The following is a 12,775-nucleotide window of genomic DNA, read 5'->3' on the forward strand; positions in this document are numbered from 1 at the left end:
AGTGGGAAGGAGGAGGCAGCCCCCCTTACCCCAACCCCCGATGCTACATGCCTGTGATGTAAACACACCGTGTGTTTTGGGGTATTCGCATGATCCCAACGGACTCGTCCACTAATCGGCGCGAAAAAACTATAAAACTATGAATGAGACATTATGGCGCGAAGTTCTGCTTTACCATTCACGCATCAGCTGAGATGTTTGAATAAACTCATCCATTGGGATGGGGTCAGATGATTTTTTTTGCATTTGTTTTGTAGTAGCTATACATACATGTATATTATACTTATGATCGGATTTTTTGGAAGAAATCTATCGAATTAACAAACACACTTGATTAGTAATTGTTAAATGTAGTAATGTATATTTAGTAAGACACGCAAGTTATGACCCCTTTTCAAGATTTATGATATCGCCCAACTGAACGAACATCGGGTCACACCCCGCTTTGGCGATTTAGTTCCTTCAGTAAACATTCCAGCTGTATTAATATCTATTTGTTTTAATACAAACTGATGACTCCCCTGTAATAATCATAATCCAACAGCAAATATTACTAACAGTGTACCGTAATAGACAATATGTAACAACTTGTTGCAATGACCCCCTCCCACATTTCCACCGTTCAATTTTGGGTAATCTAGAAATCACACACGTGCGCTGAATGGTGAACATCCCTTTTACTTGAAAACTCTTGCTCGTTGTTGATATTACATCCCATATAACATTTTCATCAATTGTGAATGTAAATGCTGACACCTTAAACATGTATTGGTTAATCTTTTTGTGAAATATGATGATATTGGTTGCTTCCATTATCTGCACTGTTTTGGAGAATGCAACTTTTAAACCTTAGATATGCCTGACGTCATGAAACATGACGTCAGGCAATTAGCCGCATACTATGTTTGGTAGTTCAAATATTTTATGTCATCAAGTACTATGTTTCTATGATTCGTGTTGCTTAAGCCCCTTTCACAATTGGCTTACGAGCACTTACAACACTTTGCAATCGGAATTTTTTGGCATCGCACGAGCTATCACATACGTTGCACTAGCTCTCGCATTTGTTGCATGCGTTTTTGTGGTCGCATCAAATTTCCTCTGGATAGTAGACATGCACACTATTCAAACGCGATCGAATGCTATCTAAAATATTGCAATGCAACACACGAACATTAGTACGAACGTTTTACATTTTGTGTTGTCGCAAGAGCGATGCACGATTTTTAAAGATCGTAAGATAAATCGCAGCTGTTTTAATGCATATATTGTGCGATCAAGAGACTGTTGCTCAACGTGTCTCATGTAATCTTGCAATTTTACTATCATTACAAGATTTATCGGTTTCAGTTTCCATGCTTTACTACTTGACACAGGGTTTTTTTCGCTCCTGGATATTTTTGCTTTACTTGCGATTTGACCTCGTCTTTAATTCTCCCCAGCAATGTTGTGGTAAAAAAGAGAAAATGTGAGACATTGGAATTCATGAAGCATCAGGGGAAGGAAAGTCAAAAACATAATTTATTTATTTTGTAAAAGTGGTGTAAATTATCGCATGTGGTCATGTTGTTTTGAAAATAAAATACGTAATTAAGCTTTAATGAACGTTTGAAGTTGGAGAAATCGTATTTACTGGAGGCTGACATGATGTAGAACTCTTTTGTATTAAAAACCAAAAAAATTAATTATTTTGACGTCACACCATCTATTCCGTTTTGGTTTACATATACAAATGAATGTACACAGTGCTCTGAATATAATTAACGCTGGTTTATGCCTTTCTGATACTCAAATAATCGACTAAACAAAATTGATAATGTTTGAGTTCACACGTCAATCTAAAGAATAAATACATGTTTCATTGTATGCATAAATATATGCATTTTTATAAGTAAAAGACAGCTGTTAATCTGCTACTAGTATCATTCAAAGTTGAAAACGACCTCGATTAATTTTTTTATTCCAAGTCAAGTTCTTCGCTAACTGATTGAATAAAAGTTATGATTGTAATCGGGTGTTTAAAATTCATTCTTTAAAGTCGGAATTACCATGTCGAAATAACGACGGCAGACACTATGATTTTCTATGAATCAGATACTTGGCATCTGTTGACAATTTCCACATTTAATTACGCGGAGATTTCTCCGACAATAACCTCCGCTTTTAGATTTCAACGAACATGCTCCATTTGACGTTAGTTTGTAGTTTGCAAAGGTAAAAGAACGGTCTCAAATCAATATTGTTTCAAAACCTTCCCCTTTAAAAAGAGCCAAACGAGCGAAAATTTAACGAAGGCGATTGGTTTCCTTATATGTCTTCACCGTTCAAGCATATCTGTTTCAGGCCACAATTGACCTTAACTTTAGCTGTTGCTTTTGTCATCTTCTTGAGGAGTATCTTTTCTTGTATTTAGCTACGTCTTAAGTGAAGAGCATCAGAAACGGGCAGTATATATACCCATCTGACTCTTACGAGCGTTAGTCGGTCGGACGAACGCCGCTCGTCTAATCGAATTTGCACGTGTTCAATCGTCAGACCATCAGGTCTTTCTTGCGATCCTATCGCATTATCTTACAACACTCGCTTTCATTATACTACAGTTGCATATAGACGCAAGATATATCGCAAGATTCAATGCGTTTACATCGCACAACGGTCGCTATGAATCGTGCGAGTTTCGTACAAGTACTTTTTAATGTGAAATAATTTTGGCAACAGTTTACGACCCATATGTGAAAGGGACTTTAGTCAATTATTTTAAACGGAGTTAAAAATTAAGTTGGAGAGAGCTACATGTATTTAACAACTTTATTTTAGTTGTCTCTCAGCTGCTAGATTGTTACATGTATCCACCTGTTTTCAAATGCTAATTTCGCTGTTTAGTCTGATCTTCGTGTTTACAAGATCAGTTAATTACCATTTTATTTGAGTATTACATGTTTGTTCAAATTGCGTAATATCATACATTGCTTGTCCATTTCAAGAGGGTGTTTTTTACTCCACACTTCTGAGATTCTAAATAGTACGTGTATAAGAGAGTGAATTTGCTCATTAAGCAGATTAGATAAGATCACATCAAATAAAATACCACAGATATCGTTATGATTTTGAAGGATCATGAAAACGATTGAACCTTGGATCATTTCTTTGGAGGACTCTATGATACTAAAAATACCTGGTAAATAAATGTAATTATATCAAATATCGAGGAGAATAATAAAATCAAAGGCCGGAACGGCCACAAAGGCGTCGAGCTGACATTTTCTTTTATAAAAAATGATATCAATAATTTAAATTTTTGTACTAAAAGTCCGTATATCAAATAAAATTAGAATATAAAAGTAAATGAATTATATTTTGTGCTGCTTTTAAAACAAAATTTAGTTTATTCCCTTATAAAATAGGTAGTGATGGGTTATAATACAATAACTCATCATGGTTACAAAAATCGAAGAAATTTCAAAGTTAAAAAAAAATATGTTCTTCTTGCTTCAGGCACGTTACTAGCACCGATTTTGAAAGTGGGGGGGGGGGGCGACTCATCCAAAAAATCTTGATAAGCAAAAAAAAAGAAAAGAAAAAAAGCCTGTCTCCCAAAATCTTCAAAATCCTAATCCGTGTGTGTGTGTGTGTGTGTGTGTGGGGGGGGGGGGGGGGGGGGGGGGGGGGGTGGGTAGCTCTATAACTTCGATTTCTCTCATTTCAATCTGATTAAAATCAGATCCTCGATGCTCATTAAACGGGAGCATCGAGGATCTGATTTTAATCAGATTGTCTCTCATTTCTATTCAAATTTTTTACATACTCAAAAAAGTGGGGGGGGGGGGGCAACTACATGTACATGGTAATTCATTTTTACTATGTAAATTTAAGATAATTTATTTGGGCGAGAAAAAGTGGGGGGCCAGCCCACCCCCCCACCCCCCCCCCCCCCCCCCCCCCCGATGCTACGTGACTGTGCTTAAAACAGTCTTTGAACATTTTTCACAGGTTCATAATTTGAATACATTAACAGTGTGTCCCTAAATATAAAAATAAAACATACTTTTATTTATTTCAATTCCCTTTTGAAACGAGATTACCTATTTTAGTATGGTTGTTTACAAACAAATCCACAACACGTGCTATCTAAAATACTCGACCAAACCAACTGCATTATCGTTTTTATATCATTAGCTACGTTTATCGCTTACATTTATTTTGGAGACCGTGCCCGATAACAAATAAATTTACATATAAAATTTTATTTCTATCGGGCACGGTCTACAATTAAAATGTAAGCGATAAACTAAAATAATATTTAGTGGTTTACACCTTATTGTATTCATCCGCCATTTCTTGATTAAGCAAATTTCTACTTATGCAATGAGTTGTCAATTACCAGAGAGGCAAAGTTGGGTTTTTTGTACACAATTAAGTTGAATAAATGGAATAAAAATCTTGTAATGTGTTTAATACTTTAAGGATCTTATTTCTTATGCGCATTTAAAAGGCGGTGCAGAGCATGAATTTTTGGACGATTGCCAATCCAGACGATCGCTAGAAGGCTGCCGAGCATTAGCTTGACGCCTTAAAAATCTATGTTATCGTGATGTTTTTAATTGAACAACACAGGGGGTCCTTTCAAGCATAGCTGTAGACTTTGACAATGCGATTAATTAGCGGGAGACTTAGTTTAGTAGACTTAGTAATCAATTAGAATTCAGTAAGTTCAATTTCTAGTAAACTGTACTATGGTAAATGCATATAAGTGATAATGAAACAAGTCATGTAAATTTTACCTACTCGGTTTATTTGAACATCTGCAATTTGATTCTGTAGAGTGATAAAAATTGGTTACAAGAAGATAATCTTATTGAAATTAAATGGATAATATTTACATCAATAAATAATTTAGCCCTCTTGGTTTTTTTTTTATCTAATATTTTCTGAAAAGAAAAAAAGGAGGAGAGCTACATTATTGCAGCTTTGGTCCTTCGGAAAAATAAGTCCCAAACAACTGATATTGTTTGAATAATTTTATCACCTTTATTTTTCTCCTTCCACAAGAAGCATAAACATACATGTAATATTCATATTTCATCTGTCAATGAATGTGTCTATCAACCATTTCATGATATTTACAATGTTGAGATTTGATACAAAATATGCTATCGGAATATGGCAGTGAAAAATGACAATAATATAAATAATCAAGGATTTTAAATACACACTATAAATTAGCCACAAATTGTTTCACAAATATTGTGATTACACACAAGAGAAACAAAATCTCTTTCTGTAAAAATGAACTTTGTCTTCACAAAAAATCCATTTTTTTTTTTTACATTTGTCCCCTGAATATATTGACTGTTACTTTGTAGCATGCACCATTTTACTTCATTCCTCACTCACACTTCAATAAATTTATATCTATTCTTGCAACCATGTATATAGTTTCTGCTTGTTAACATATTTTGTTGGGTTGCATGTAGGTACAAAAAAAATTCATATGACTTGAGATACATCCAGTGATGACCAAGAAAGGTACATGTGTATATGCTAATCAAGCATAATTAGTATAACCCCTGCCATTTGTTGTCTTAACGAACATCAAATATACACTGTAGATATCATTCATATCAAAATGACTAGACCTGGAATAGGTAATCATAAAAATAGATGTAAATGGGATGCACAACCAAAATATGTAGCAGGGAAGAGTAGTTTTTGGACAATATTACGACTAATCTCCAAATCAAGAAGAGGAAAAATATTAATTGTGAAAATGAATGCAATGATGAGACCAAATTCCATTATGTACATGTAACAATGACTGATTATACAAAATATAAAAAAAAATAGAAGAAAAATAAAATAAAATGCCAAAGTAATTTTGCTACATCAACTGTACTTTTTTAAAACTTCACTTAAAAAATTGATGAAGGAGATGTTACAGTAATAATTCAGTTATCATTAGTACAAAAGATGTATTGAACAATCATTTACAATTAAAAAAAATTGTTTACTATAACTGAATTTTATCACATTTCTTAAACATGGTGGCCTCAGGGAAAGAAATTTTCAATCATCAACAATACGACAAATAGAGTGTACAAATGGACACAACATCGCCACTCATTTGATATCATCTCAGTCTCTGTCTGATTGAATATTATTGGATTGTGCCTCCCTTATAGTCTTAGTTTACATCCTCAAAATCCGTGGTGTAGTCAGTTGTCATCCGAGTCCTCGAGATCCGCGGAGTAATCAATCAGTCCTCATCCGATTCATCGAAATCCGTGGAGTAATCCGAGTCTGTGTCCTCATCCTTGTCTTTGTCATCCTCATCATCCGGAATGTCCCATTGAGGATGGTCCTCAATCACCTTCGCTTCCTTCACATCCAACTAAATTAAAAATAGAAATCATAGATATCAAACGAATAAAAAACAACATGTTCTAATAGAAGAATAACCAAATTTTTTTTAAAGAATGGATAAGATTTAAAATTGCACAAAAGTGACTCATTTTTGAACAAACCACTTGATAGAAGCTACAAAATTCACCAGTGTGTACCTCCATGATGTGTACACTATTTAAACTTAATTTTAATCTCAAAGGATTAACAAGACCTGAGTACCAGTATTTCTTACTGATAAATTATCAATAATACATTACAATTTAGTGAATAGGTTAACAGTTTAATTATAGATATTTTAACACAATCGTATCTTTGGCATTTAAGAGGGCTCAATGGTCATGGTCCCTTTTAGACTATTTTAATCTCCAAAAGAAGAAGAGTTGTGTTTAAAGACACAGTTGGATATTTTCTTTACTAAATGTTAATTGATGGCCAAAAATATCACAGGTCACATTTTAAGAGAGATCTGATGACTATTTTGTTGACCCCCCCCCCCAAGTCTCCTCAACTTCAAGTTGATAAGAGATAAAATTCAAGGTGATTCTTTTAACTGTACTACTGTACATGATCCGACTTCTTACCCTGATGTTTTTGGACTGATCAAAGTCCACGTAACAATCTGAGCGCAGGCACACTGTGTACGAGTACAGCCCAGGCTTGTGTGGGGCCGAGAACTTCAAGGTCAGCTAAAAACAGATCAAACAGACATGTATTGTCATTATTACATATTACATTTACATGTTCAATACACATTTCTCTTTCATGGATAAATATCCTGCCAGTTTAGTTGAAAAATACCCTGCCAGATCTAATCCAGTAGATATTAACTTATAGTTTACTGAAAGACTTCAGTTCTGTAGTGAAAATTCAGGCATTGGGAAATCTGTTGAGCGACTCTCAGAGTTCATAAGAGCGTCATCATTTGTCTAAGCCACTGTATTACTCTACATTGCACAAAATAAATCTAAGAACATAAAAGTTGGGAGGGACCAGCACTGACCTCCTCCTCGTCCTTGAGGGTCAGGATCTGTACGGGGGCGGTGATCAACATGTGGTTCCTCTTGTCACTGACGTACAGCCACCATCCTTCCTGCTTCTCCTGCAAAATTTCACGAAATAATGACAATCACATTCCCTCTGTTCATAACTTTCTGTATATTTATTATATTATACTTGTAACAACACTTTACAAATATATTACAATGAAAAGCTTATATATTCTTTCAATTTTTTAAGCAACAAAAATGGGCTGTGAAAACTTCTTTCAAACAGTGTTGCTGTTGTTGAATTGTTGAATTATGTCTTTATTAAAAAACTGCCTTATCATTTATCTTGCACAAAATAAAAGGCAACTTATTCATATTTCTTTTTTATTTCTGAAACTCACCTCCCCATAGTAGGGACAGTGGACATGGTGGCTCTCCTTGACCTTGGTGTCCAGCTGTTGTTCTTTCTTGGCCTCCTCCTGATACTTCTTCCACTGCTCCTCGTCCTCCTCGTGTTGCCCTGAGGAGGACTCCACCCTGTCCTCTCTCTGGTCCTCGCCTTCTGATGCGTTTGTCTCCTCGTCCGTCTCTGCTCCTCTCTCTGAAACATCATCTTTGTCCTCGCGCTCCTCCTCATCTTTGACAGCCACCTCATTACCCTGTGTATACAATAACGAAATGTTTACGCTGGTCAAAGTATTAAAATTATGGTCACCATTGTAAATTTCAAGTGAATTGATAGGAATAAATTTTTAAGACCAAATATGATCTTTAAGAATTTTCTCTTTCTTTTGCCTAAGGTTAATCAATATACAGGAGATTATCAGGTAATTAGGGCTTTTCGACTTTCGGTCGAAAAGACCTATTGTTATTCTGATGTTTTATTATTATTTTTCTTTTTCTCGACAGATTTTCCGTCAGCGATTTTTTGAAAACGGAAAGGATTTCAGAAATAACTATACAATAGTCTTATAGCATTTTTAAATGTCACCAGTATGTAAGGTTTTGGACTTCCGGTTCTGGTACTTCCGGTTTACACAAGCAAAATAGTAGAAATTAAATGAATCAATATATTGTTTTTATTTTTAAAGGAAATTCGTTGTAATTTTACAGTTAGATCAACCATGTCGAGTTGTTTAAAAAGTAAAGTTGAGGCGAGTTTCTATCTCTTATCAGTTATGAGATTTTAGGCCTCAAACTTTAAAAAAGGGGGGATGAAAAAATAAAAAACTCAGAAAAGCTTAGGAATGTTCTAAGACGGATATATATTGTTTAAATAGATGTAATTAAGATATATTCCAAGTTTCATTGAAAAGTATTGAGTACTTCCGGTTTTATGAGCCGATGAAAATTGTCTATGGGAGTTTCTATGTTAAATTGAATTCACGCATGTAACGTTTTCTCAAACAGTTTGTATTTGCAATTAGGGACCTAATGCGCAGACCGGAAAAGGTCTTGGGAAAAAAATTCCGAAAAATAAGGGATATGAATGGGTGAATATCAAAAACGGTTTTTTAGCTGTAACTTTTTTATTGTTAATCCGATTTTCAAAATCTTTTCGGTTTATGGTTCAGAATAAAGAGTACAATTTAAAAAATATCGTCCGAGGGGCCACTTTTTGACTCCTTATAGGGGTTTTAAGGGCCTGAAAATGATAACTTTATCACAATTCAATTTCAAGAGTTATCTCGCTTTGCTCAATAAATGATTAGGATAGATATTGTGTAAATTGACGTAATTAAGATATATTCCAAGTTTCATTGAATAGTGTCGAGTACTTCCGGTTTTATGAGCCAATGAAAATTGTCAATGGGAGTTTCTATGTTAAATTGAATTCACGCATGTAACGTTTTCTCAAACAGTTTTTAAGCAAATATTTTTATATTTTGTACTTGTAATGAGGGACTAAATGCACAGACTGGAAAAGGTTTTAGGAAAAAAATTCCGAAAATTGAGCGACCTGAAGGGGTGAGTATTAAAAACAGCCCTTTAGCTTGAACTTTTTTATTACTCATGCAATTTTCAAACTCTTTTCAGTTATTAGTTTAGAATAAAGAGTTCAATTTAAAATCATTGTCCAAAGGGCCACTTTTGACTCCTTATAGGGGTTTTAAGGGCCTGAAAATGATAACTTTATTACATTTCTAAAAATCAATATTCAAGAGTTATCTCGCTTTGCTCAATGAATGAATAGCATTAGAGCTTTAGGCATACCAAAACACTTAAATCTTAAATGAGTACTTTCTTATATATGAATTTTTAAAACTTTTTTTTCAAGAAATAAACGATATAGTTGGATAAAAAATTCTGCAGTTGTCTTTCTTTGAGCATTTAATTTTTTAAATTTTAACGTGTGGGTATATGCTCATGATATTTTTTTAATTTTTAAGATACAGATTTTGAGAGAAAATATAATAAATTTAAATAAGGGTTTTAAGGGCTGTCGAAAAGCCCTTCCTTTTTGTTGGGGACAAAAATAGGTCTAGTGCCTTTTGTTTTCATCAGATACATACATGTCATCTGATTTATTAGAGGAGTAAAATTTTTAAACTAATCCTAAATTCTATCTTTTCAAAAGTATTCTTATCCCCTTTGTATCCCCTTTGCGAGATGCAGGGTTAACTTACAAGGTAAAAAAAAAAGGATCATCCTTAACAGATCTCATAAATCAAAAAGAAAGGTTAAATGTAAAATTTACACCCCCCCCCCCCCCCCCCAAAAAAAAAAATATGAAAAAATTGGATTGTTATAATTGATCAAGATGTAGACTGTCCTGAAAATAATATGACAGAGACTTTAAAGAACTGATTCATGGCCCGAAATATTTGTGTGGATGAGGCTCTTTCAAACCTCACAAAAAAATCTCCCCTGGGAATAAAAGTTGGATTTCGTTGGATTGTTGTGAAGCCTGACCTGTTTTTCCGTGTCCTGTTTGCTGCTCTCCTTCTTCTCCTGTGTTGTGGCTGCTGCCTTCCAGTTGTAGGCCTGCTTGGCTTTTTTGTTCTTTTGATTGCCTCCCTTTTTCTTGGGCTGTTTCTTCGGTTTTTGCCACACTGGGGCTTTCTGGTTTGTGTCTGCATTTTCTTCTGTCTCGTTTTCCTGCTATTGAAATACACATTACAAAATTCACCTTCAGTTCTGTTTCCTAACATTTTATGTTAACAAGAGAACAATTTATGGCATTTTGTTGTCAAATATATTAAAAGTAGAATGCATAAAAATCTACCATATATAAAGTTGTCAGTACTTTATCTAGATGTACCTCAAGTTTAACATACCTTTAAAAATTTTACTTATATGAAATAAATATTAATCTATAAAAATTAGTTATATCATTTGATCCAATACAGTAGCTACATATGTACAACCCTCAAAATTGAATAATGTTTCTAACATTATTTTATTCGTTTTCTAACATTGTCTTTTAGAATATTTAAAATATCAAATTCTGATATCTTTGACCAAATATATTCCAAAAAAATCTTGTTTGGCTGTCCTTTTCCTCAAATTCCCTCATATCTTCCCTACCTGACCTGTTTTTCGTAGATTTTTACCTGGTCTTTGTTAGATTTTTACCTGTTTTTCGTAGATTTTTACCTTGTCTTTGTTAGATCTTAACCTTGTTTTTGTAAGATTTTTACCTGGTCTTTGTAAGATTTTTACCTGGTTTTTGTAAGATTCTTACCTGGTCTTTGTAAGATTTTTACCTGGTTTTTGTAAGATTTTTACCTGGTCTTTGTTAGATCTTAACCTGGTTTTTGTAAGAATTTACCTGGTCTTTGTTAGATTCGTTATCCTCGTTCCCGATGGCCAAGTTGTCCTGGTCCTCGTCCACATGAGACAATTCCTCCTTATCAAACAGAACCTCCATCATCTGTCGCTTCAGACTGACCTCAACCGTCACTATAGAGCCCGCTGTTATACTCGTGTCCTCGTCATCCAACACTACAACAAAAAATCCACACCATCAACACAACACTATACAAGTTCCATCCTCAAACATGTGAACTCAACGATTTAGAACATAACCCGAGATATATACAAAGCTTAAATCTAAAGCTAATGAACTCAAAGTTCAGAATAAAGTACAATATATAAACAGTGGTTATTATAAAATCTCAATGTGAAAACTCAGCAACTGTCAAGCTAAGACATTAAAAAAATCTCACAGATAAAAATCTACTTAGCAATATTATATTATTTATCAACATTCGAGAAAAAAAAAATTGAAATGTCCTGTAACTTGCATACAAAAGTTCTATTTCATAATGCATAAATTGAAAATGACACCTAATGAGATAAATACCTGTGGAGTGGACTTCCATGGTAACATAGGGGAGTGATGCGCACACATTGATGATGTCACGGTACTCATCCATCGTCAAGTGACGTAGAAGTGAGCGACGATCTTCTTCCTTCATGCCAATCAAATCACGGATTTTCTGAATGTGTCTCTACAACACACAAACCAACATATCATTAGCTCATTATTATCCATGACCCATGCAATCAATTACAATTGGTGGAGTATTCTGCACTTGTGTTTTTAGAGTGTATCTTTTTTAATGGAAAGTGAAAAAAAAACTCCGTAAATTTATGACAAACCGGTAAAGTACATTTTGAAGCTTTTGCGATGTAGTATTTAAGAATATATTTTAGTCCCTGTGGTGTGTTATTTGAGTGTATCTCATTTTGTGTTTTAAGTTTGTTTAAGCATGCATGTACATTTTTAAGTGGTGAAATACTAAGCATGCCTTGACCTTTTTTTAGTGGTGAAGAGTGTAAGTGCGTTGCATGCATATACCTTTTTTTGCAATTTAGTGTTTACCTGTGTTTAAGCATACATGTACCTTTTTGGTGGTAAAGTGTTTAAGTATGTTTAAGCATGCATGTACCTTTTTGGTGGTGAAGTCTTTAAGTGTGTTTAAGCATGCATGTACATTTTATTGGTGAAGTGTTTAAGCCAACCCTTTTGGTAGTAAAAAGTTTAAGCCTACCTATTTTGGTGGTGAAGTGTTTTTTTAAGTAAACCTTTTTATTAGTGAAGTGTTTAAACTTACCTTTTTTGTGGTGAAGTGTTTAAGCATGCATGTACCTTTTTTTGGTGGTGAAGTGTTTAAGCCTACCTTTTTTGTGGTGAAGTGTTTGAGCCTACCTTTTTGGTGGTGAAGTGTTTAAGCCTTCCTTTTTGGTGGTGAAGTGTTTAAGCCTACCTTTTTGGTGGTGAAGTGTTTGAGCCTACCTTTTTGGTGGTGAGGTGTTTAAGCCTACCTTTTTGGTGGTGAAGTGTTTAAGCCTTCCTTTTTGATGGTGAAGTGTTTAAGCGTACCTTTTTGGTGGTGAAGTGTTTAAGCCTTCCTTTTTGGTGGTGAAGTGTTTAAGCTTAC

At 34.3% G+C, this 12,775-nt stretch overlaps 1 protein-coding gene across 3 annotated transcripts in view; it reads right to left on the reverse strand.

Moving 5' to 3' along the window:
• Nucleotides 1-12,775, reverse strand: part of LOC105333774 (translocation protein SEC63 homolog) — a 44,004-nt gene that overhangs the window by 21,807 nt on the left and 9,422 nt on the right. The window contains exons 13-19 of one of the 3 annotated variants that reach the window (XM_020069541.3): nt 11,695-11,842; nt 11,161-11,333; nt 10,302-10,487; nt 7,790-8,047; nt 7,403-7,501; nt 6,984-7,088; nt 5,004-6,388 (exon numbers count right to left, since the gene is read on the reverse strand). In XM_020069541.3, coding sequence (XP_019925100.3) covers nt 6,254-6,388; nt 6,984-7,088; nt 7,403-7,501; nt 7,790-8,047; nt 10,302-10,487; nt 11,161-11,333; nt 11,695-11,842 — 1,104 coding nt within the window. In that variant the 3' untranslated portion in view covers nt 5,004-6,253. Of the gene's footprint in view, nt 1-5,003; nt 6,389-6,983; nt 7,089-7,402; nt 7,502-7,789; nt 8,048-10,301; nt 10,491-11,160; nt 11,334-11,694; nt 11,843-12,775 lie in introns of those variants that run through there. The other 2 variants (XM_011436939.4, XM_066072557.1) reach the window with 2 other exon arrangements.

This window comes from Magallana gigas, chromosome 9 (assembly GCF_963853765.1).
Source record: "Magallana gigas chromosome 9, xbMagGiga1.1, whole genome shotgun sequence".
Classification (NCBI taxonomy): domain Eukaryota; kingdom Metazoa; phylum Mollusca; class Bivalvia; order Ostreida; family Ostreidae; genus Magallana; species Magallana gigas.